The 23890-nt window shown below is 43.9% G+C and overlaps 1 protein-coding gene across 1 annotated transcript in view; it reads right to left on the bottom strand.

Annotated features, from left to right (window-relative positions):
• The window catches only part of abca2 (ATP-binding cassette, sub-family A (ABC1), member 2), a 107010-nt gene that overhangs the window by 16500 nt on the left and 66620 nt on the right, over positions 1 to 23890 (bottom strand). Inside the window, exons 14-31 of the mRNA XM_080433892.1 lie at positions 23445 to 23618; positions 21983 to 22085; positions 20418 to 20532; positions 18070 to 18260; positions 16669 to 16819; positions 16350 to 16554; positions 16093 to 16257; positions 13612 to 13792; positions 11252 to 11464; positions 10081 to 10277; positions 8644 to 8826; positions 7896 to 8092; positions 7426 to 7546; positions 5953 to 6264; positions 5138 to 5359; positions 4518 to 4620; positions 4072 to 4397; positions 2821 to 3034 (exon numbers count right to left, since the gene is read on the bottom strand). Coding sequence (XP_080290018.1) covers positions 2821 to 3034; positions 4072 to 4397; positions 4518 to 4620; positions 5138 to 5359; positions 5953 to 6264; positions 7426 to 7546; positions 7896 to 8092; positions 8644 to 8826; positions 10081 to 10277; positions 11252 to 11464; positions 13612 to 13792; positions 16093 to 16257; positions 16350 to 16554; positions 16669 to 16819; positions 18070 to 18260; positions 20418 to 20532; positions 21983 to 22085; positions 23445 to 23618 — 3373 coding nt within the window. The remainder of the gene's footprint in view (positions 1 to 2820; positions 3035 to 4071; positions 4398 to 4517; positions 4621 to 5137; positions 5360 to 5952; positions 6265 to 7425; positions 7547 to 7895; positions 8093 to 8643; positions 8827 to 10080; positions 10278 to 11251; positions 11465 to 13611; positions 13793 to 16092; positions 16258 to 16349; positions 16555 to 16668; positions 16820 to 18069; positions 18261 to 20417; positions 20533 to 21982; positions 22086 to 23444; positions 23619 to 23890) is intronic.

Below are 23890 nucleotides of genomic sequence, written 5' to 3'. Positions count from 1 at the left end.
ACAAGTATACACCAGCTTGTATCATTATTATTTACCAGAAATACGTGTTTTAAGTGCTATCCTCTGGAGTTTTTTGGCCTCCTGTTGTCAAGAGTGCTTGTTTGAATCCTATTAAAATCAATCTATCAATCAGTCATTAACAGATAAATCTGTTGACCGCATAATTCTTAAACACTGAGTTATGTGCCATTAAATAGATTTTCCGGTATACACACACACAAACAAACATCAGATACAGATTTCAATGAGGCCATGTTATAGATGCAATTAGATAAAACACATTCTTTGTGATTCTGGGCAGTCCTTATAGTGCATAGCAAAAAATCCTGAAGGGGGCGTCAACAAGTGTCACTTGGTAGCGGCGGACATCTTGGTGGGTCATAAACAGCTTGACTTAACATTGACTCTTACCCCCCCCAATATGTCTGCAGCTACTATGCCACGCCCTCCCGTGGTGGCGACACGTTGCCAAGCACTATAGCACCTTCCAAAGCGCAGCCAAACCATCATTAAGTTCACAATAACAGTCATACCATTATTACAAGTCCTCAGGGCTTTCTGTGTTATCCTTTAAGCATTGCTCGCGCTATTGTACTTGATGTACTGTTTGCTATTTGTTAATAAAAGGTATTCAATCAATCAATCAATCAATTGATAGCTCCTGCAGTAGCTTAGTGATAGCTTTGGTGGTCCGTTGTCCTTGACTGGTCTTGAACATCCCGACGAGGCATGCATTCGCACTGACGTTGTTGTCTTTCCAGCACACTGACTTTCATGAGTAGTGTGCAGTTTTCAGCTTTTAGCTGGTCTATCATGTTCTCCATATCCATCTTTTTGTGGGTCTCCCGTTTCGCCATGGAGTCCATTTTGTCAGTCAACGCAGTCAAGATCGCTACCCGGCGCTCGCTCTCGCTGCTGCTGGCTGTGGCAGCCAACAGTCTGGATACGTCTGTAGGCCGCTCAGTGGGGGTTTGCACAGAGCCAGAGGCTCCGGAGGCATGGTCAAAGGTCTGGTTCCTGTCGTAAGGCGTGTCTCTCCGTTTCTGTCTGGTTAAAGAGCTGGTTACAGAGCTGGTCACAGAGCTGGTTATAGAGCTAGTTATTTGCCGACAGGCTATTGAGGGGGTCGGTCCATTTTTCAGCCTTTGGCAGTGGGGAGCTTCGTGGGTCCAGTCATGGATCTTTCCAGTCTTCAGCATATCATTGTAGACACGGTCGTGGCTTCTCTTCAAGTGTTTAAGCAAGTAGACCTCAGAATTGAAAGCGTATGAACAGTATGAACAGTTAAAGCCCCGGGTCAGGGACAATTGGGACGCCATTCCTTCCATAACCAGCGTCTCCGTATCTCTTTCTGTCTGTTTATCTCTCTATTTCCTTACTGAGTATCGTCTCTTTGTCACTGGCAAAAAAACAATAAGTCCAAAAACTATAACTCTGTTCCCTGTATCTTGATACCGAATTACAGAACCGTCTTGTCTGTGTCCCTTTTATGCCCACATATACTGAGATACCTGATGTCATCAGTATGACGTCATAGTCCTGACATCATCAGATAGGACACACTGCACGCACGCACTCCATATATGGAGATCCGTTGCTGCGCGGCGGCTCGGGACAACCGCCGATCCAACCGGTCCCCCAGGGCTCAGTACTTGGTCCCCTCCCTTTTGCACTAGTCCACATCAAATCTCTTCCGCCTGAAAATAGCCTATTATGACATGGCCAGAATAATAGAGACGCTATTTTCATAGTGATACCGACAAGTAAGACGCGCGAACGCTGGAAGCGAACGCAGCTCGAAAATATTGTGTATTTACGGACTTGTAATCCGTGTTATTTCACTGTGATGGGGAGAGAACATTGACTGTGTGTGTGTGTGTGTGTGTGTGTGTGTGTGTGTGTGTGTGTGTGTGTGTGTGTGTGTGTGTGTGTGTGTGTGTGTGTGTGTGTGTGTGGGGGTGGGTGGGTGGGTGGGTGGGTGTGTGTGTGTGTGTGTGTGTGTGTGTGTTTTGCAGGCTGTGTCTAAATTCCTGCACTCTGGCGCCCTCTGGCCCTCTACTAGGCAGTGCATGCACACAGACTCACACACACACACACACACACACACACACACACACACACACTCACAACCCAAGCACGGTTACATAGTAAGCTCCACTTGGTCGGAGGCGCGGCGACCAAGTGGAGCAAAAACAAAGTCCACTGCCACTAGAGGGCGCTGTTTCACAGGTTCGTGGCTTTATTTTTTGTGTTGAAATCCCCATTTGGGAATCTTAGATCACGTCATATAAGAACTGTGTTCCAAACATAAACACACCACCCTGGCGTTTTTGTCAGGAGGGTGGCTCTGCATCGTTTATGATATTTATTCAATTCATATTTGATACAGCCTGTTTCTGGCGAAAATGGAATGAATTCTGCCTTAAAAGTCCTAAGAACTACTACTTCCGGGTCTGAAATTCACTGTCCCTACAGCAGCCGCGTTCATGGGAAATGTAGTCTTTGGGTTGTTTGACTCGTTTCTAGTGTTTATATTGTGTTACTCTTTGGGTAAATGTGTACATTTACACCTTCAGTCGATGCTTCATATCCATATGAGTAAAATCGCCAGGGTGGTGTGTTTATTTTTGGAACACAGCTCTTATATAAAGCGATCTAAGATTCCCCAATGAGGATATCAATACAAAAAGTAAAGCCACGAACCTGCGGAAAAGCGCCCTCTACTGGCAGTGACGTCAAGACTTCGGTGCTCTATATAATTCAGATTCTGACATCTGTGTTCTTTTACAGATTACATCTTTTAAATGACAAAAGTCCCACCTGTGCAAGCGCACTCTGTCTGAGGTAAAGAGGAGGTACTCGGAGACATTTCGGCCGGTGATGTCCACGAGGATGTCCCCCGTTACCACCTTCATGAGAGGGGGCCGTCCTCCGACCCCACTGGGACAGGAGAAGCCCGACCCCTGCATGGAGCAGGTACATCGGACTGGCTCATGGATGGACAGGGGTAGGGTGGGTGGAGACGTCACTGGCTCTGAGCACAGGAAAGGGTGTATGCAAGGAGTTACAAATCGGAGAAAACACTTGGTCAACGCACATTTAAAGAATGGATCCAAACATGCTTCCCAAACGCTTGCTTTGCCCGTCATTTGTCTGTAAAATTTTATACAATTATCTGTGTGAGCGCAGCACTCTGATCGGCAGGTTAATTAATCGGTTACCTGTGTGGGGAGCCAACCACTCTGTACATAAAATGGCTTCTCATTGTCAAAAAGGGATTTACCTGATGAAGATCTGAAGACCAAAACATTGTTTGATCTCTCTTTAACACATGTGTATGTGGTGTGAAGAACACAGATCTTTAAGATATAAAAGGAGTTAAAATACTAATTGTCATTGTATAGACAGTTCGCTAAGCCCCACCCCACGTTAGCAACCATTGCTAACCGCCATTGACCACGACACACTCCCATTCATACCATATAAGTCATTTTCCCATATAAGGGAAAATACACAGCTCACCCGCCCAGGTGATGACAATAATACTGATTATACTGACATGAATCGTGATTAAGCTTAGCAAACGGTCTATTGTCTTCATTGTCTGTATTTATGTTAGGTGTAGACTGCCCCAACGCTCCTGATTTCGTGTATAGAGGGGCGGGTGTATAGAGCCGGCGAGAGATTGCATTGGTTCACCGATCTGTCCGTCAACCCCGCCCCGTTAACACAACATTACGAGCGACGCCCACTGCACTCTGGTTGGTTGGGAAATGAAACACTTCCTCATACCGAGTACACCGACGCGCTGGGCCAGGCTTTTATTTTTTAGCAAAACTAAACAATAAAAGCCTGGAGATCGAGGCTATGTTAGGTGTAACAGCAGACTGTCAGACTCTACTTACCAATCCCTACCGTTTCAAACTGAACAATATGTACAATATTTTTGAATATTCTGTACATATTTGTGTATGTATTTTCTATTAAGTACATCATGTTTCCCTGTGCATGAACTACGCTGTACAAATAAATATGACTTTTGACTTGACAGACAGCGACTGGCAGACTCACCGTGAATGGTGGTAGGGGGGGCGGCTGTGAAGTTCCACACCCCATCCTCAAAGCGTGGGTCTGGGTCGTCCGAGGGAGCTGGGGAGGGGGGTGGGGGTACAAAGTTGTTGAGGGGCACCCCCTGTGTGAACGAGTCCAGACACATGGAGTCAAAGTATCGGGCAGCGAGGGTCTTGGAGTTGTTGGCGTTGGGATTAAGGGTCTGTGCCAGCTGGTCCAGTGTGCTGTTGAAGGGAGTCTTGAGGACACAGGTGGCGCCCACGCCTGAAGGTAGACGCAAGGTGTTGATGATCTTCTGAGGACTGGCATCTGGAGAAACTTTACTCCTGACAGAACCAAAGTACCATAAGATACTCATAGATATTCACAGTTAAACAAAGACAATTCATACATAAGTGATACATCTGTTTTTACATCAAATACATTTGTTTTTCGGGGCATCAGACCTGTACTGCGGTCTGTCCTCATTGGCGTAGGGAATAAAGTTGCCTCTAGGCTGGGTGTAGTTATGATATTGAGATGGGGACAAGATCAGCGGTGGCAGATCTCCTGCAGAACAGAAGAGGATAAAAGTTGCAGGTCCACCAGGGCTCTAAGGATGGCTGTCGGTTTGTCAGTTGGTCGGTCTGTTCATCAATTTAGTCCCAAACAACATATCAAAAAAACTACTAGCTGGATTGCCATATCATTTTCTTTGTTGCTTCATGAACCCCAGAGGCTGTCCCATACTTATTTTGGTGACTGCTTGGCTTTCCCTCTAGTGCCAACCATCAGCCAATTATCAAGTTAGGTGTAAGATGCAGCACCATTAGGCTAAAATATCCACTTGCACACACAATATCTCAAAATCTAATGGGCAGGTTGCCATGAAACCTGCTGAACAAAATATTTCATAATCTAATAGGCAGACTCTTGATCCTATTGATTTTGATGACCTCATGGCTTTTCCTCTAGCGCCATGCTTCAGCCAATTCCAATTAGGTGTAAGAATCAGCACAGACTAGAAGCTGCTAGCGGGACTTTTGGACTTGAGTTTTCTTATAATATCTTCACACTGGCCTCTTACCTATCGCAGGTACAGACAGAGCTACAGTCATGGCCACGCAGACGAAGAAGGCGGGCAGGAGGATTTGAGAAAAGAGGCCTTTGGTGTTCCTCTTGGCACAGTGGTATCTTTTGACGATGAGGCCGTGGAACTGACGCAGTTTCAGCCACCAGCCCTCCAGCTTAAAGCTGCCCTGACCTTCCAGCACCCCAGGCTCCGTGGATGAGGGGTTCTCTGCATCACCTGGAGGAGTGAAAAGAGATTTGAATGGAGCCTCAATAAGAATACACCAGTAGAACCATTATTACTGCTGTATCAATAATTATTATGAATACTGACAGCCAAAACGTTAGAAAAACAGAGACTTTGTTGCTTGTGTTTCTATCACTCAACAGATGTATTTATTAATTTATTTGAATTGAAAATGTTTGTTGTTGTAACATTTGAGCCATGGAATGCTTACACGATGGAATGGTGTACACAGTCAGCAACATACTGTGCAGAAAGTGCATTACTGATTGGTTGTAATCGCTGTGTAAGCGCCTCAGCCTAATAAGCAAAAGTGTAATAAATGTAAAATGACACTTTATTGTGAGAATGGCAGTGTGAGAATGAAAAATAGACAACATACAGAAATTGCAACGTGTCACTTGTCTTAATCATCACAGTAATGCTCTTAAGAGACAATTATTTAAAAGTCAACAGCCAGCTGAGACGGCACTGCCATATCTCTGTCTGTCTGTCTGTCTGTCTCTGTCTGTCTGTCTCCCTCTCTCTCTCTCTCTCTCTCTCTCTCTCTCTCTCTCTCTCTCTCTCTGTGTCATTCTGTCTCTCACCTCTCAGGCTAGCATTGTCGGTATCCAGCCCATTCTCAAAGAGTGGACAGTAGTCTCCATAGAAGTCGGCGTAGAGTCCTCCCTCGTCACCTCTCACCGACCCAATGGACGAGGAGGATTTCAGTGACGACTGGCTCTGGCTCAATCTGGAGCACATCACCAGGTTACTGAGCTCCACCTCTGGTCTCTCACGTCCCTGGGGCACCGCTGCTGGTGGTGCGGTTTCACCGCCCTGTGGGGACCCGACAACCCCTGGCTCTGTCACCACAGTGGGCTTCCCTGTCGAACCCGGGGAATCCTTCATATCTGATCCTGGAGTGAGAGAGAAAGAGAGAGAGATAAAAAGATGGGGGGAGAGAGAGAGAGAAAGAGAGAGAGAGGAAGAGAGGGAGAGAGAGAGAGGAGAGACAGGGAGAAAGAAAGAGAGAGAGAGCTCATTAGCATTTTAACTGGGAGCAAAGATGAAGAACTTGTTAAAAAACAAGTTCAACGTCAGCACTAACTCAGACAATGCACATCCAGCAGAAATCTATTCTGATTGTGTGTCATGACTAATTTATGAGCCCCCACAAAACCTTATGGATGTGGCAGAGGGGAGGGTGTGCTGAGGGTTCAAACCAATTTCTAACAAGAAAATGTGCTCCTCGGAGCACAAGTCTCCGCCAGCAGACCCGTGCTATTTTAATAGCACGGGTCGTCTTGGTAGAACGGGTCGTCTTGGTAGAATGCGCGTGGTTTTTGGTGTTCTGCAGGGGCGACTGAATATGTAGTGTCTGCATCTAAAAAATGTTCTCCTTGAAGCAATGTGTCATATGGGAGTCGTCGTAATTGACTGGTTTGTTCAAATGCTTGTCTGTCTTCTTCATCTTCATTGTCTTGAACAGTTTCAGCAGTTGATTGGTGTGTTTGATCTATGTCAGTTTTCTCTAGTGCTACATAATGTATTTGATCAAGGTGGCCAATTGTTACAGTATTAAGACTTCGGCCTTGTTGTGGGATCAATTCAACTCTATAGTCCTCTTCTGTGTTACTGTTGTAGATGAGTATGCTTTCTTAGCTTTGGCCTTCTGCGCCTTTGCTTGACCAATGTTAGGTGTTCTCAGAGGGACACACACACGCACGGACGGGTGATTTGTACTGGAAGGTACTGTTCCAATCAAGACTGATTGATCCTGTCTTACCTCACTTCAAAAAAAAGTTTTTTGAAGTGACACACCTATTTATAGGATTTTATTTCGTCATGCGTCCCTCTAGCCAATCAAAGGCATTGGTGTCAACATATTGACACGTGTCACGTGGAGCTTGACCAATGTTAGCTTGGCTAGGAGGGAGGTGAACACACAGCGGGACGAAGCGAAAACATACTCTCCGCCTCCGGCGGAGACAATAAATCAGATCTACCTAAATTGAGCTGCAGACAGACATGAGTGTCAGAGAGTTAGGGCTTGTGTGTGTGTGTTGGGGGCGTCTCACCAGCATCACTGTTATCCAGAGACTGGTCCTCCTCAGAGACTTTGAGGAAGACCTCCTCCAGCGTAGTGTCCATCACGCCAAAGCTGGTCAGGGCCAGGCTGTCCAAGCTCTGCTCTAGGGCCTACGTGGGCAGACACAACAGCACATTAACATAGAATAACCGAGCAACGGGCAAACCATTATAAAGCACAGGCCCATACAAATCAACATAGGCTTGTACCAATCACAAGCCACCTTTACTAATCAATAGAGGCCTAGACCAAGAATGAGTACTGATAGATATTATGGACATACTATCCATGATGGAAGAGTGACCACAAAACGGAAGTAGGACACAATAGGCTATATGCACAGCAGCCATATTGGAAAGAAATTGGGCCTCTTCCTTACTTCCTTCACAAGTGTTACCAATAATGCTAATTAACCTAGACCCTACACAGACTACCTGAAACGGTGTACTACTCCGTTACCTGAAAGAGCCTCTCGAAGCAGCCCTTCTTGACCGCCTCCGAGGGGAGCACGTAGGACAGCTCCGTGTTAGAGTGGGACACCAGCAGACAGGACGCTACAAACTGCCGGATGAACTGTGTGACCCGTGCCTCTGAGCAGGGAGAGAGCGAGGAGGACGGAGAGAGCGAGGAGGGAGGCTGCAGCTCCGTGCCCTGGTCTGAGGGCCCGCCAGGCACCGTGGGCATGATGAATGGAGGGAGGGAGGAGAGGACAATGACAAGGGAAGAGAAGTGGGAATGAGAGAGGGGAGTTAGAGACTTGGGGAGAAAAACAACAACCCAACAGTGCCAAATAAATGGCTCAAAGGCAAAAACGTGGAGACAAATTGAGGAGAGTTTTGAGGCAACTGCTCAGCTTGAGAAAACAGGAGAGAAACGCACACGCACACGCACATGCACATGCACATGCACATGCACATGCACATGCACATGCACATGCACATGCACATGCACATGCACATGCACATGCACATGCACATGCACATGCACATGCACAACGACACACAAATAAAGGCCCACAAATGTAGGGCTTTATTATGTGTGGGCCCCAGGGAGAATTAGCTGCTGCTTATGCAATAGCTAATGAGCATCCTATAAAAAGAAAAATAAACACATAATTTACAAATGCATGTATAAAATATTATGCACATGTAAAGTACACACACACACACACACACACGCATGCAGGCATGTACACGCACACACACACCTCTGCCTTCACTGCCTTCACTCTGTTTTTTGACCAGAGTGAGTTTGTATCCATCTCCATAGGTGCTCTTGAGGAAAAGCGGTGAGCCGCAGCATTTCAGTTTTCCATGGGAGATGATGGCTATACGATCTCCTAACAGGTCAGCTTCATCCATGTGGTGGGTGGACAGGAGAATGGTACGGCCTGAAAAACAGTAGACACAAGCGCACACGCACACACACACACACACACACACACACACACACACACACACACACACACACACACACACACACACACACACACACATTTAAATTATTTATTTATGTCCACATAAATACAAGGTCTAAAGGATAAAAATACTGGTAGTGCAATTTCACACTGTGGGTTACTATGGCATACGTGCCGACAAAGGCAATCACAGTTACAGTTATACACACACGTAGGGCCAAACAGGTAGTATACAGCTTAAGGGTACAGATAGCAGCGCCGTCTCCAAACAGCGCGACTGCCAATGATAGCTGACACTGAGCAATATTTTGCTAGCTGTTTGGCTCTTCTCTTTGTGAGACCAGCCATCTGAAGGCCTCTAACAACGAGCTTATGAACATGGCCCAGGCTGCCAAATATGAAAACTAAAAGTTTACAGTTGTAGCCCAGTTGCAACATGGTCTGCTCTAGCAGTTGATATTTCACCATCTTAGTTATAAAGGCTTCTTCTAGGCTGTGGTCAAACGTACAGCCAACCTCTAAAATGAGAACCTCTCTACTAATGGGTTTTCGATTATTGTTTGGACCCAATGTTCTATACATTTGTGTCAATAAAATAACCAACCAACCAACCAACCAACCAACCAACCAACCAACCGCACACACACACACACACACACACACACACACACACACACACACACACACACACACACACACACACACACACACACACACACACACACACACACACACACACACACACACACACACACACACACACACGTGTTACATTGACCCATTAAAACCAGGAAAGCATCTGTCATTTTAGATTTTAGCGTTGGCTATTCAAAAATAGCAGATATACAAGCTCACAGCGCGTCACTTCGTGCCGCGCTGCAAGCTTGTACATCTGCTATTTTGGAACATTTAAAAAAAAAAATTGAAAGTGTTTGAAAAATGTTGAATAACTTTGAATAACAATAATAAATTGTGAACTACTGACTTAGAAGGCACTTGTAGAATCAGCCTCAGGTCTTTGTGTAAATATAAAATATGCTAGGCATATAGTAGTGCAATCACCCTAAACACAATGGCTAAAATTCCACCCCACTTTGTCTTTCTTCTACAACTGTATCTTTGACTCCAAACAGGACCCTATTTAGCACAAACTTTTGTTTTTAAACAGTTACTAGAGGAGAGTAAAACAAGGACACATTCTGGGCACGTCCAGCCCCTCCAGCTCACCCTGTTTGTACTTTAGGATGAGGTCCCAGATGGCCCTGCGAGCGTAAGGGTCAACTCCGGCTGTGGGCTCATCCAGGATGACTGCTCTGGACCCCCCGACAAAGGCTATGGCCACTGACAGCTTCCTCTTCATTCCCCCGGACAGAGTCTGCACCAAGCTGTGGCGCTTGTTGGACAGCTCCAGGTCCTCGATCATCCTGGATGCCAGGCAAAGCAAGGCAAATGTATTTGTATATCACATTTCAACAACGAGGCAATTCAATGTGCTTCACTCAAAACATTAAGCAAAGAAAACACATTATAAATTTATTTAAAAAAAATATATTCAGAATGGAATATGTCTTGATCACATGACATAATGTGTACCTGATCACATGACATAATGTGTACCAATTTGCATTAGGTTTGGACAGAAACTGTAGGCGTGGTAGCAAAAAATCATGACTCATGGTGGCGCTATAACAGGCCAATCAGGCAGGCAGATGAACAGACGGACGGACGGACGAACTGACAGACGGACTGACGAACAGACTCACAGGAGCAAAAACATAATCCCTCGCCTTCGGCCATTCCGGCACACAGTGACGCATTGTGCTTGTATAGATCGACTATTTTCACATAATGGTTATTTAGGGGTGTGGCCAAGTCCACCATTGTCTCAGAGGTGCAAACAGCAAAGACAAATCGTATACAGTGCTAAAATGGTTCTATCCTAGAGCAAAACTATGGATAAATATTGCTCGATGGTGCAGGGTCCCACAGAAGATGGGACATCCAAATATAGATTTTTGCACATTCGCGAGCCATGAAAAGACGTCAAATCGATGCAATGTACTCAATGTCAATGTACCAGTGCTTAATGTCAATGTAGCTAAAAGAAGGGCTTCTACAACAAATATATGATCAGGTGGAAAGCTGAAAATAAGGGAAAATTGATAAAAAACCCATTTTGGACGCTTTGTGAGAACCACAACCTCACAAAGTGTTAGATCGCGACGTGTTCTGAGCTTGTAGATAGGCTATTATCCACTACTTTTGCCCAATGTGCAGATACACGTTTCTGCCTGACGACGATATAGAGATAGAGATGTTGAAAATTGTGAGTGTCCCTTTAATATCATTCTGATAGTATAAAACTAGATACTGTAGTATTGTACTGTAGTACACTCACTTGTCCATCTCCTTGCGTATGTCCTCTTCAGCCATGCCTTTCAGTCTGGAGTAGAACCACAGGTGCTCCTCCACAGTGAGCTTGTCAAAGAGCACATTGTGCTGCGGACACATGCCCAGGTTCTGACGGATACGCTCCATGTCTGTGCGGATGTCGTGACCATATATAGTCGCAGAGCCAGAGGTGGGCGGGAACAGACCTGTCAAAATTGACCTATGACAGGCCAGGGACAGGAGAGAAAGTCAGTGATGATGAAAGCAATGTTTTTTTTTTGTTCATTTTTGAACAAAAAAAAAACATTGCTTTCATTATTAACAGTGGTGGAAGAAGTACTCACATTTTTTACTTAAGTAAAAGTAGTAAATTTACTTAGTTACTTTACACCACTGGTTATTAATGCATTCAGTACTATTCTGAGTAAGTGAACAGCACAACAACATTATGGGCATGTAAAGAAATGACAAGGTACTTTCAACTAAGTGAGTGGTGCTTAACTCTGCTGCTGGGAATCCAGAATACTGCCGTCTTTCATTCTAGCTGGTCTAATCTGAGACTAATTTAGAACTGGGACACCATGTGAATTAAATTAGCCGACTGATGTAATAAAACAAGACAGGGTCTAATAATGGCAATCTGTTGCTATGAATAGCAAGTTACTAGCTGTGCAGTTTGTGAACGAAGCAGCAATGATGTGCGAACGAGCTGAAGTGAGCTTAGGAGTGCGAGGTGAGCTGTGATTGGTGTAGCTGCGTCAGCTCAGTCGTGATATGCATGTATCTTGAACAATGACTATTGACTACACATCAGCAATGATGTGCTGACATGCCAATGTGAGCTTTAGCCTAAATCTTTTTTACATTTCTTCAGCTTACTGCAGTGGGGGAATTGCTTTTACATTGGGCTACAGTGATATGCATATCTTGAGTAAAGCCTGCATCATTGTAGCCATGAGTGGTAATGTTGCCGATCTACCAGCTTGGTCTCCTACTCAGGCGACATACTGTATGTATGTTTAAAAAACATTTCTCAATGGGTTTATTAATGGGTTTTCGATTATTGTTTGGACCCAATGTTCTATACATTTGTGTCAATAAAATAACTAACTAACCAACCAACCGCGAGCGCACACACACACACACACACACACACACACACACACACACACACACACACACACACACACACACACACACACACACACACACACACACACACACACACACACACACACACACACACACACACACACACACAATGACTATTATGCTGTATAATATATTATAGCAATATTGTTATTACTATGACAGTGAGAATTATAATCTTTCTTAAATTATTTCCAAACTGAGCTGCTTCCCAACACATTGCACAAGCTCACCGTGCTGAATCTGTGGTACTGTATATCTACTGAAGTACAGTACCAGCACCAATACTCAGGAGCTATGCATGTCGCTTGCATTTCACCAACATAAAAACATCCTCAGATCTTTCAAAAGCGGGGTCTGCTGAGCCACTGCCAAATGATTGGCTACATTACTAGAAGGCTTTGTCTGCGTGCCCAGTGATTGGCTCAGATACCCATCTCTGGAACCACTCCTTATCCTGCCAGGATCACATGCTGTCAGAGCCTTGTCTCTCCCGTGCTTCCTCTACACTGTCTCCCTCTCCGATTTCCTAACTGTTGATGACAGTTCAGTTCAATTTAATGAAGACAAAAATACAAAGGAAACCAAATATCCATTGCTCATCCAAAGGGGAATCCCTCCTTGGCAAAGGAAGATATTAGGCTGGCCTACTCTGCCACATCCACCCACTTTGGATCCACTCTCCACTCCAGTCTCCACTGAGAAACCCAATGTTGGACGAGCCCCCAGGGTAACCAAATGGATTCTAGCCTGGGTCTCCCTCGCAGGAAAACGAACATCTACTGCTCAGCCAAAGGGGACCCCCCTTCAGGCTTCTGATATTCAGGTGGGTCTACTATGCCAGTGGTTCTCAAAATATGTTGTGCCAGGGACCCCCAGAAGCAAAGATTAGTGTTAAAAATGTTCGCCTTTTAAAAAAAAAAGATTGAAAGATTTGCACACATTTTCAAGATTTTTTCAAAAATAGCAGATCTACACGCTCGTAGCGCGGCACCAAGCTTGTAGATCTGCTATTTTTGAATAGCCAAAGTATAAAATATGGATAAAGGCGTTAAAATAATTGATGACGCTTTATTAACTAATTTAGCTGGGGACCCCCTGGTATCCACCCCAAGGACCCCTGGAGGTCCCCGGACCCCACTTTGAGAACCAAAGTACTATGCCACACAAGCTCACACATACAGTACGGAGAAACATGCACACATTTCTGTCCCTCACATGGTAGTGGTCTTGCCAGCCCCGTTGTGTCCTAGGAAAGACACCACTTGATTCTCGTGAAGGTTGAGGCTGAGATTGTTGAGGGCCAGCTTGTTGCCAGTCTTGTATACTTTGGTCAGTTTGTCTATGCACACCACCAGAGGCAGATGGCTGGGCTCCTCCTCAATGCCACGCATTTCCTCTGTGTGGGGGCAAAGAAGAGAAAGGTACACGCATCATCATTATTAGACATTTGCTGCTGAAAATGTTCACTTCATCGGCGAGGTGTGAGCGGTGCTGCCGACCAATACAGCGCTATTTCGGCACCCCCTCGGACAGTTTTTCAGCACCTTTAAATGCAATAGTCCGGTCTTTCTTTCTTTTTGGCCTGCCGTTAAGGAGCACTTCTGCAGCCCCTAAAGCCTGTGCATTAAGCCGGACCTGTCTGCTGCTATATTAACACATGGGGTGCCAAAACCGTATATAAACGGTTTTGCAAAAGGTGCAAATAGTTACGCGGAGTGCCAAAACCGTATTGAAACGGTTTTGCTGTCTTTTTGTTTTTTTCGTTTTTTTTCCACACGGGAGGGGCTGGAGCAGCTCTGGGAGTACCCATTGTGATCCTGAGAAGGATAGGCCAAATGGATCACCGGGAAAAAAAACATGGCTCCCCATCCGCTTCCTGTCTATTTCCTTCTTTAAAACGTCTGTATCTCCGAATCTGTTTCCGGTGGGGAAAACCGGTCATGCGCGATCCCCCCCCCGTTGTAACTCGCGAGTGAAATGTTATCGTTCCAGGATGTAGACAGGGTCCTCGCGCTACGTGAACGGATGCTTTTTTTTACGTGGATTTGCTCGTCGTGGAGTCTAGAGTTTTAAACAGCAAAGCGCAGTCAATGGGGAGAATGCTGGCACCCACGGTAAGTTGTTATTAAAAAATCCCGGCACCCAATGTGTTAAATGCCCATTGTATTACAATGTGCAGTGATTTTGTATATCTGCTATTTTTGTGGGGGAGAAACATTCTAGGCCCAATCTTGGGCGTCGCCTTACCCCTTATCCCTAAACTTATTAGCCATTTTTTACTATTTTTAAAAACATTTTAAAACAGTTCAACTAGCCGATCTACTCTATCGACACGTTGTGAGCTTGTAAAAGGCGCCCAAAATAGGGCCCTCTGCCTATAATGACATGCCTAAAATAGGGATGCCAGGTTGAAAGTGGTTCAAATCAAATCGGAAAACTTTCGCACACCTAGAATAAAAGTTTAAGAGCAGGTGCGTAGGCAAACAAGTGCACATCAATAATACAAGAATACGCCCGCACATGACCTTCTTCAGGCATTCTGATGCCTGAAGAAGGTCATCAGTGACCGAAACGTCGCTTCTTCTTCAATAAATGTGCTCCTGTACCGTGCAGTTCGGCAGTGTGTGGGTGTATTCTTTTGCCTCTGTATTGTGAAATGAGTGCGCACAAAGAACTATAAAAAAGAATTCATAATTTTTGGTATAATATATTGGAATAATAATGTGTGCACATGCTGCACACCATTCGGGAAACACTGGTGTTGTTAGATATTAGATGGAGGAATGGGGGAGATCTGCTGACCGTAATACTGATCTCAACAGCAGCAGTTTGCATTTATGTAAGTATATAGTGTCTGTCTGTAAATAATCAACGTGTGTGTCGATGTACTGTATGAATACTGTGCCCAAGTAAACCAAGTCAAGTTCCTAGTATATGTATGGAGAATATACCTAATTCTGATCAAATAGTTCCACGGCACTGGCTCAGGAGGTAGAGCAGCCATCTTGGAATCAGAAAGTTTGATCCATGGCTCCTCCTGGTTTTGTGTCGAAGTGTCCTTGAAAAGGCACTTAACCACCAACTGTTCCTGATGAGCAGGTTGGTGCCTTACATGGTTGCCTCTGCCTCGGTGTGTGAATGGGTGTGTGAAAGTCTGAATGTAATGCACATTGTAAACCACTTTGGAGAAAGGCCCTATATACAGTACCATTTAGAAAAGGTGGACAGCCGAGGTCAGCGAGCCATGTTATTACTCAAAGAGGCTAAAAGCTCAGAGGTAACTCCCATAATTAGCCTGATGTGGCTAGTTATGGAAAAAGAGGCTCCAGAGACTCTAGAAGACTAAATGCCCGTAACACTCCAGATTTAACAAAAGTCTCAAGGTGCACAGCCAGGCTCAACAATATCATGAAACTGAGAAAACAGCCAGCACACAATAAATGTCCTTTTCACAATAAATGTCCTTTTCACAGTTTTATTAACCTCTCCACGGACAGTTGCTCTGTCCGTGGAGAGATAAATAAAAGGACATTTATTTGTTTTCACAGTTTCATATAGAGAGGAACGTCACCGGGAAAATGGCACAGTAGGAAGTCCTGTAGGCTCTGCTGGGATTACAACTTGTGTAATTCTGGAGGCAAGTGTCATGGTTAACTTTTTGTCCTGAGCTCAGTCCAAACCATCATTTCTCACTACCTGAACGTCTGTGTTCCATGGCACACGCCTGGTCCTCCTCCATCACACTCAGCCTGGCAGCTCCGCCTCCACACCACGGCCAATCCCACGTCTCCACCCGCCCACTGCCCAGCCAATAGGACTTCTGCAGGGGGAAGTACCAGGGGCGGGGTAGCCCATACATGCCTGTGGGAGAGACAGGAGATTAAGGAATTTAAAAAAATGAATAAACCACAAATTGAACAACGACAAATGACAATTCTGAAGACACCACTCACCTGGATGCACAGCCTCTATGTACCAGGTGAGCACTCCATAAATACTGGCATCGATAATGAGCATCATCATGGACAGCCCCAGGTTAAAGTCATCGCCCTCTACAGGTGACTGGTTGATGGTGCGCCACTGGATGCCCACCCCAGCCACCTCATACAAGGCAAAGTATTTGGACCCCAGGCCAAAGGCTGTGGTGGACATCAGTGACTGGAAGAGATAGGGGAAAGCAAGGAGATATCAGAAGGCGGGTGAGCTTTTCCCTGAGGAGGTTTTAAATGAAACATCAAAACAGTGATGAGATAGAAGGCAAAAAGATCTTACAGCGATGCACTTCTCGAAGGCAGTGATCTTGTCATGTGCCACCTCCTCTCTGATGGCTACGTACATGTAAGGGACGTAGCTCAGGAAGTAGATAATTCCCCCGCAGGCTGACGCCAGTTTTGCTTTAGAGTAAATCACTGACACCAGGAAACTGAAAACAACAGGATATAAATCTTGTTTCATTTAACCATTTTTTTTCCTCTTTGTTTTTAATTCAAAGAAGAGTGGGTGTTCCATTCTCTTCAGTGTCTCTTTTTATTGAAACATAAAGAGAGAAAGAAAAGTTGAGGGGGAGGTCATGGTAAGAAACGCACACAAGAGTGTGGCTGTAGCGGCATTTAATTAGCCAGGAACGGGTATTATGTTGCTGCAGAGAAACAAGTCATACTTAACTGCCAGACTATCTCTAAGGACACACATTGCTATCTCACTTTATTGGGACCGACAGACGCTAGAAAGGGCACAGTGTAGGGGAGACACGGGAGAATGTCGATGAATTGAGTACAAAGGACCCCAATGGAAACAAGCCATAGTGCTTTCTTGGGTTTAAAATCCTCTTAATTAACAGACCTTGTATTGAACTGTACTTCCCTGTGTTTGTCTTTGCAAACTGTTAATAAAGTATTAAATCAATCAATCAGAAAGGATCAGATGGGGCTCCATCGTAGGCCAGCAGGGCTTAACCCATTTAGACCTGAGGCCCATTATAAAAACGCCTTCTAAATCCTAACCTACGTTTTTGGAAAAAATCCTATTTTGGATTCACATAATTTTTTTTTAATCATGTTGCTATATAGTGTTGTTGTCTGGTGGAAACCTTGTATGTCCAAAACCGTTCCTTTTTTATCATTACGGTATTTTAAAGGTTTAAAGGTTTTTGTCCTGGATTTACCTATCTCAAGTTTATTTTTTCATATCGTACTGAAATTAATGGAAATCATTGGCTTCCTCAAAGACCAAACAGTAGCAGTAATATTAGGGATGGGACGATATGAAAACTACATGTCTCAATTATAGCAACAACAATTATCGTGATTATCAAAATGGTTAAAACAGCAGATCTACAAGCTTACAACGTGACATTTTATCAAGTATAGAGGGTTTAAGTGGTGAATTTGCAGCTCAACAAAAGCGAATTCCTTCTAGTGTATGACAGAGGACAATTTCACAATAAATTAAAATCTCCGCGATACGATTATTGTGAGCGTTTTATTTATGACAATAGACGATAATAACGATTATCGTCCCATCCTTAACGGTGGACCATGGTCATTGGTCAATAAGCTAAACATGTCATACTACCGGTATGGTCCTTTACATCACTGAAGGGCCACAGATGAAATATACTTTATTTTATTCATTCAGAGCAGAAGAGAGAGTGGTGCTGGTAGCAGTCCTCACCAGAACATGATGGTTGCGACGGCGTAGATAGTGAGGAAGAGCCAGATGATGAAGGGGTCACTGTGGTACAGCACCCTGCCATACTTCAAGATGGCCGTCAGAGCCGTGACAGAGATGGACAGCTGAACGAAGCCTGTGATGAACCAGGCCACCCAGTGCACCGCATTGTTCAGTCCCATCATTTTCATGACCTGAGAACACAAAAACCAATACATCATTACCAGCTACGATGGAATTGATTCAAGTCAATCTTACTTGTACGGCCCATGTCATGCTTGTGCAAAATGTGCTGCACATTAAATGAAACAATTGCAGCGAAATACACCAAAGTAGCAAAAATCGGCAGTGATCTCCGACCTCACACACACACACACACACACACACACACACACACACACACACACACACACACACACACACACACACACACACACACACACACACACACACACACACACACACACACACACACACACACACACACACACACACACACACACAGCACTTAGTGATCTGAGCACAGGAGTAATGTGTTCAGTTATGTTTGTCCCGGTGAGCAATCTGGCCACAGAATTGATGAACTTCACATGTCGTTTAAAACTGCAATCCGGGACTCACGTTAATGAATAAAACATTATTTTAACCAATCTGTATGGCAGAGTATGTTAATACAATAATAACTAGCACGTCTGCAGTGGTTGGAGGTGGTCTCGCTAGTACTCTTCCTTTGGAGAAAGGCCCTATATACAGTACCATTTAGAAAAGGTGGACAGCCGAGGTCAGGTGGGACAATATTCCCCCAGGTTAAGTGGGGATTCCCTCTTGAATGAGCAGAAGATGTTTAGTTTCCCATGCAGGAGACCCGGTTTTGAGTCCTGGGTGTTACAGTTGCAACAATTACTCTCTTGCAACTCTCTTCAACAGGAGAGGACATAACATTTATGAGTCTTAGAGGATGAACTATTTACTTTGTGTATCAGATCCTGAGCAATGCAGGCTGTGACCCACTTTGTATGGTGCTGAGTGTAACTTAAAGGTATCATGACATTCATTTTCACTTTTTTTATTTTCAATGTTTTATTTGGGGTTTTATGACCTCAATTACACCCAAAAAACCTGAACTTAGAACATTCAGTGGATTTTCTGTGGTCTGGGGTTTTCGGAATTATTAGGCTGAAAAGTAATCTGAGCTTGGCCCTTCGACAGTGAGGTCACAGTCGATTAATCCCGCCCACTCTCCTCCTCGCCCCTCCCCTCCCCTATCCTTTCCTTTGGGGGGGGCGGAGCAGAGGTGATGATTGACAGGCAAAATCCCTCACCAGCGACACCCGCAGGCAAAGATTTATTTTTTCATTGCAGTTGAAAAGGCTTTAGAAATGTGAGAAAAAAACACCTGCCATGGAACACCTGGAATGGAATTTTCACTTAAAACTTTTTGTACACTTTTGAAGGACCAGGACAAAGACTTTGAATGTGGTGTAAAAGTGAATGTCATTAAACCTTTAACCCATTCAATCCGGGAAACGTATCTCTGTCATTTTAGATTTCTTTGGCTATTGAAAAATAGCAGATATCCAAGCTCATAGCGCGGCACTCGGTGCCTATGAGCTTGTAGATCTGCTATTTAGAAAAATCGTGAAAACATTTGTACAATATTTTGTTCCAGGGACCCCCAGAATCAAAGATTTCAGTTACAAATGTTCGCTTTAAAAATATATATATTCAAAGATTTTCACACATTTTCAAGATTTTTCTAAAATAGCAGATCTACAAGCTCATAGCACTGCACTTGGTGCCACGCTATGAGCTTGTATATCTGCTATTATTGAATAGCCAAAGAAATCTAAAATGACGTGCTACGAGCTTGTATATCTGCTATTATTGAATAGCCAAAGAAATCTAAAATGATGAGTTCCCTGATTGAATGGGTTCACAATAGGGCCAAGAGATCTGACGGCCAACAGGTTTCATATCAGCGCAAAATATCACCACCTTGAGAAGAAAAAAAACATTCAACCAAACGTTTGCCTGCAGGGGGCATGAGAGAGTGTGGAAGTGTGAGTGACATCATTCTGCTACAGGTTGCCACACGTCTGAAGGAGATGGACATAATCATTGAATGAATAGATGCAGGAATGCAGACGGACAGATCAACAAACAACAAGACAGACGGATAGACAGAGAAGGCAAATAAGGCAGAAAGTGAAGGAGACAGAAAGGGAGGCAGACACATTGTCCAGTGTCCACCAACATATACTACAGCTACAGACAAGCAATGGGACATTATTTAGACAAGTACATGTACAAACCAAGGTCACAGAGAAAGGCTTAATGCCTGACAGACAGACCTCTTTGAGGCGATGCTCCTTCTCAGCCACGATGTGCTGAATCATCATGGCGACCGAGTAGACCCAGGAGATCACCATGCACAGAGGCATCATGTGTTCAATCACAAACAGGAAGCTGAACCACGACAAAACATGTGTCAATAATCACCAAACAAAAGGTTAACGGAAGATGACAAGTACTAGATCATTTACATCTTGACATGTGTGCGTTGTGCGTCTATCCCAGTACTGTGTGTAAATTCCCCTGAGCTTTACATTATAAGGAAGATATTATATAGTTGCTATATAAAATCTATAGAGCACCGAAGTCTGACGTAATTACGCATCCTACCTGGGTCGCGTTTTTTTCCCCCCATTCTGAATTCCCATAGACGTGTTTAATATCGTGTCAAATAAGAACTGTGTTCCAAAAATAAACAAATGATCCCGGCGGTTTCACTCATATGGATATAAAGCATCAACTTACATTTTCGCCAGAAACAGACTGTATCAAATATGAGTGACTGACTATCATAAACGATACAGAGCCACCTCCCTGACAATATCGCAGAGACAGTTTGTTTATTTTTGGACAAGAATTCTTATATGAGACGACTCTAAGATGACCCAATGTTATTCTCCATAGAGAAATTACTTACACGACCCAGGGGATGAACTAGTGGCGGTGTGGCTCCAACTGAAGTCATAGGGCCAGCCTGTGACGTCAGTTGTCGATGACATATCTAGGACATATGACTCATAGTAATTATTGGTCAAGGTTTCAGCCCCGATCCGAGCTGGTATTATATAAAAAGCATGAGTATGGTGACGCAAAAGCATCAAATGAAATGAGTGGTGCTACTGTCCATTACATACAGTACATGACGTATATCACACTGAATGTGATGTCCTGTGCCATGTATTACTGTACACATATTACTCATCTTAACCCATTCAATCCGGTGTCATTTTAGATTTGAGTTAAAACCATATATTTTTTAATACTTTGGCTATTAAAAAATAGCAGATCTACAAGCTCATAGTAGCAGATCTACATACTTTTTCTTGTCAAGGACCCCCACAAGAATTATGTTTTCGGCTGCCGATCCCCATCAAAGAACATTTGTGCAAATCTTTGAATATATATATTATTTTTTTTGACACAACATTTTGAACTCAAATCTTTGTCCCTGGAACAACATACTTTGATGGGGATCGGCAGACGAAAACATAATTATTTTGGGGATCCTTGGCAAGAAAAAGTTTGAGCACCACTAATATAGCAGCAAAAGTTTTTCAGAAAAATGTAGACATTTGTTGAGACATTTGACAGGTACAAATGTTAAAAAAATATATATTCAAAGATTAGCAAAAACTTTCACTATTAAAAAAAAATGCAGATCTACAAGCTCATAGCTATGAGCTTGTAGATCTGCTGTTTTTTAATAGCCAAAGAAATCTAAAATGACAGATCCTGGATTGAATGGGTTAATTGTTTTGTCTCTATACCAAGGCCACCACCATTGGACCACATACTGCTCACGATTATTAATATCTCTCTGTTGTTATAGACACTCATTCCTTACTCGTCTCGTGTGTAACACGGGTAAGGAAACATCTGGACGTAGTTGCCAGGCTCCACCACGTCGTGGCCCACAAACGTGTTAATGATGGCTCTCTCCATCATATCTGAGAGAAATAGAGATGATTAGACATTAGAAACAGAAGGACAATCAAAATCTCAAAATTTCAATCCTAACCACTTTAACCCTGGGTGAACATTCGGGGAAGAAAATAGCCAAACATTCTTCAAAAAATAGCAGATCTACAAGCTCACCAAAATGTTGCGTTGTACATTGGCTATTTTCAGTGAAGAGATTTGGTGCAGAGGGGGAAAAAAGAGCCCCTGAGAGACCCCAGTCAACAAAGTATAGGGTTTAAGTGGTTTAACTCAAACTGACACACACACACAGTATGAGAAGAAGTTGAGCATGAAATGCAACAAGGATATATATAGGATATGTGCAAAGCTTGCAGAGCTCGTGTGCAAAGGAGAAGTGCTAGCTACAGTAAAAATATAAGCCAGGAGGAAAAAGTAAAGTCCCACCCACCCCCCGCTTCAGACTAAAAGACTAGCAGATAACGTAAGCTAATTTAATATAAAAACCAGTTTGAGGAATAAAATGTGGCTTAAATCAACTGCACTTTACATCTTAACGAGCCATGTCTCTCTCCGGCTGCCCCGTCAAGCCCAAGTGCATCACACCACTTCAACTTTATCTGTCAAATAAGCAGCTTCTATTCTCTCCTACCTCCTAAATAAAGAATGACTCGAGGAGAGAGGAAGTGCTTCATCTGCAGCTTGCGCTGGCATCCACACTCACAGGTGTACGTGCTGGTAAGCACTTTACCCAAAACAAATTCTGTTCTTAATGAAAAAAAAACCAACTCGTTTGACACAACATTCTCAGCCCCAGTGGACTGGCGTTCGGGACTGTTGATTTATAGTGTGCTGGTTTTGCCATCTGCAGACAGCACTAAAGCAGCCATGCCAAGCTAAGAGGAAGCTTTCTCCTTCCAGCTCTGGCAGTTGAACAACAAATCAAATGTACGTTTATGCCTGATGTATTAAATCAATCAATGTGCATTACATTCAACCTTCCGATTCCCAAGCGAGCCACTGCCGGCCTATGTAGAGTTTAAAGGGATAGTTCACCCTTTTTTTTCCTATCGACTTGTCACCCCATGGAGACTTGAATTCATGGATATTTTATTGTTTTTGTCGCATTTTGTCGCATCATTAAATGATTGGTCATCACATTTTGATGACCAGTGGACCGGTAGGCAGCGGTTTCGGTAGGAGAGATACAAAGGAGACTCTTTGTGTCTCCTATCGGAACCGCTGTCGGTCATCAAATTATTGGCTTAGGAATGCGACAAAACCTCTCGTCTCCATGGGGTGACTAAAAGCTAGAAAAAAAGTCATTTTGGGGGTGAACTATTCCTTTAAGTATTTAAAGAGCCATTGCTTCTGGCAGCATACTGTACCTTGGATCCAGACGAAACCATAGAGGAAATAGAACTTTCCACCGGTGTTGGGCCCGGGGCGCCAGTACGCCCGACGGATCTCGTTGGTCTTCTCCGTAAAGCTGGAGTTCTGTCGGATCTTGTACATGACATGTGGAGGCAGAGAGCCGTCTTTGTCCGTCTGGAAAATAACACCTGAGCAGGTAGAGAACATGCACAGCTTTGGTTTGATTCCTGTGGTGTTAAAAAAACACTCCAAGTCCTGTGTGATGTTATTTACGTTTGTATGTATGTCAGTAAATTTGTTTATTTTTCTTTTATTTCAAGGATGAAAAACTTAAATTGGGCAGCAGAAACCAGGAGACATAGAATGGAATAAATTGCATGAATAAAGAAGTCTAATTGAATTATTTAAATTAAGAAGATATGACAGTTCTGAAAGAGTTTCTTGCTGGTTTCTCATTTGG

The sequence above is a fragment of the Gymnoscopelus braueri genome (genome assembly GCF_963280865.1).
Source record: "Gymnoscopelus braueri genome assembly, chromosome: 7".
NCBI lineage: Eukaryota > Metazoa > Chordata > Actinopteri > Myctophiformes > Myctophidae > Gymnoscopelus > Gymnoscopelus braueri.
The sequence above is the reverse complement of the archived record's forward strand: the minus strand, read 5'-3'. Positions and strand labels throughout refer to the sequence as shown.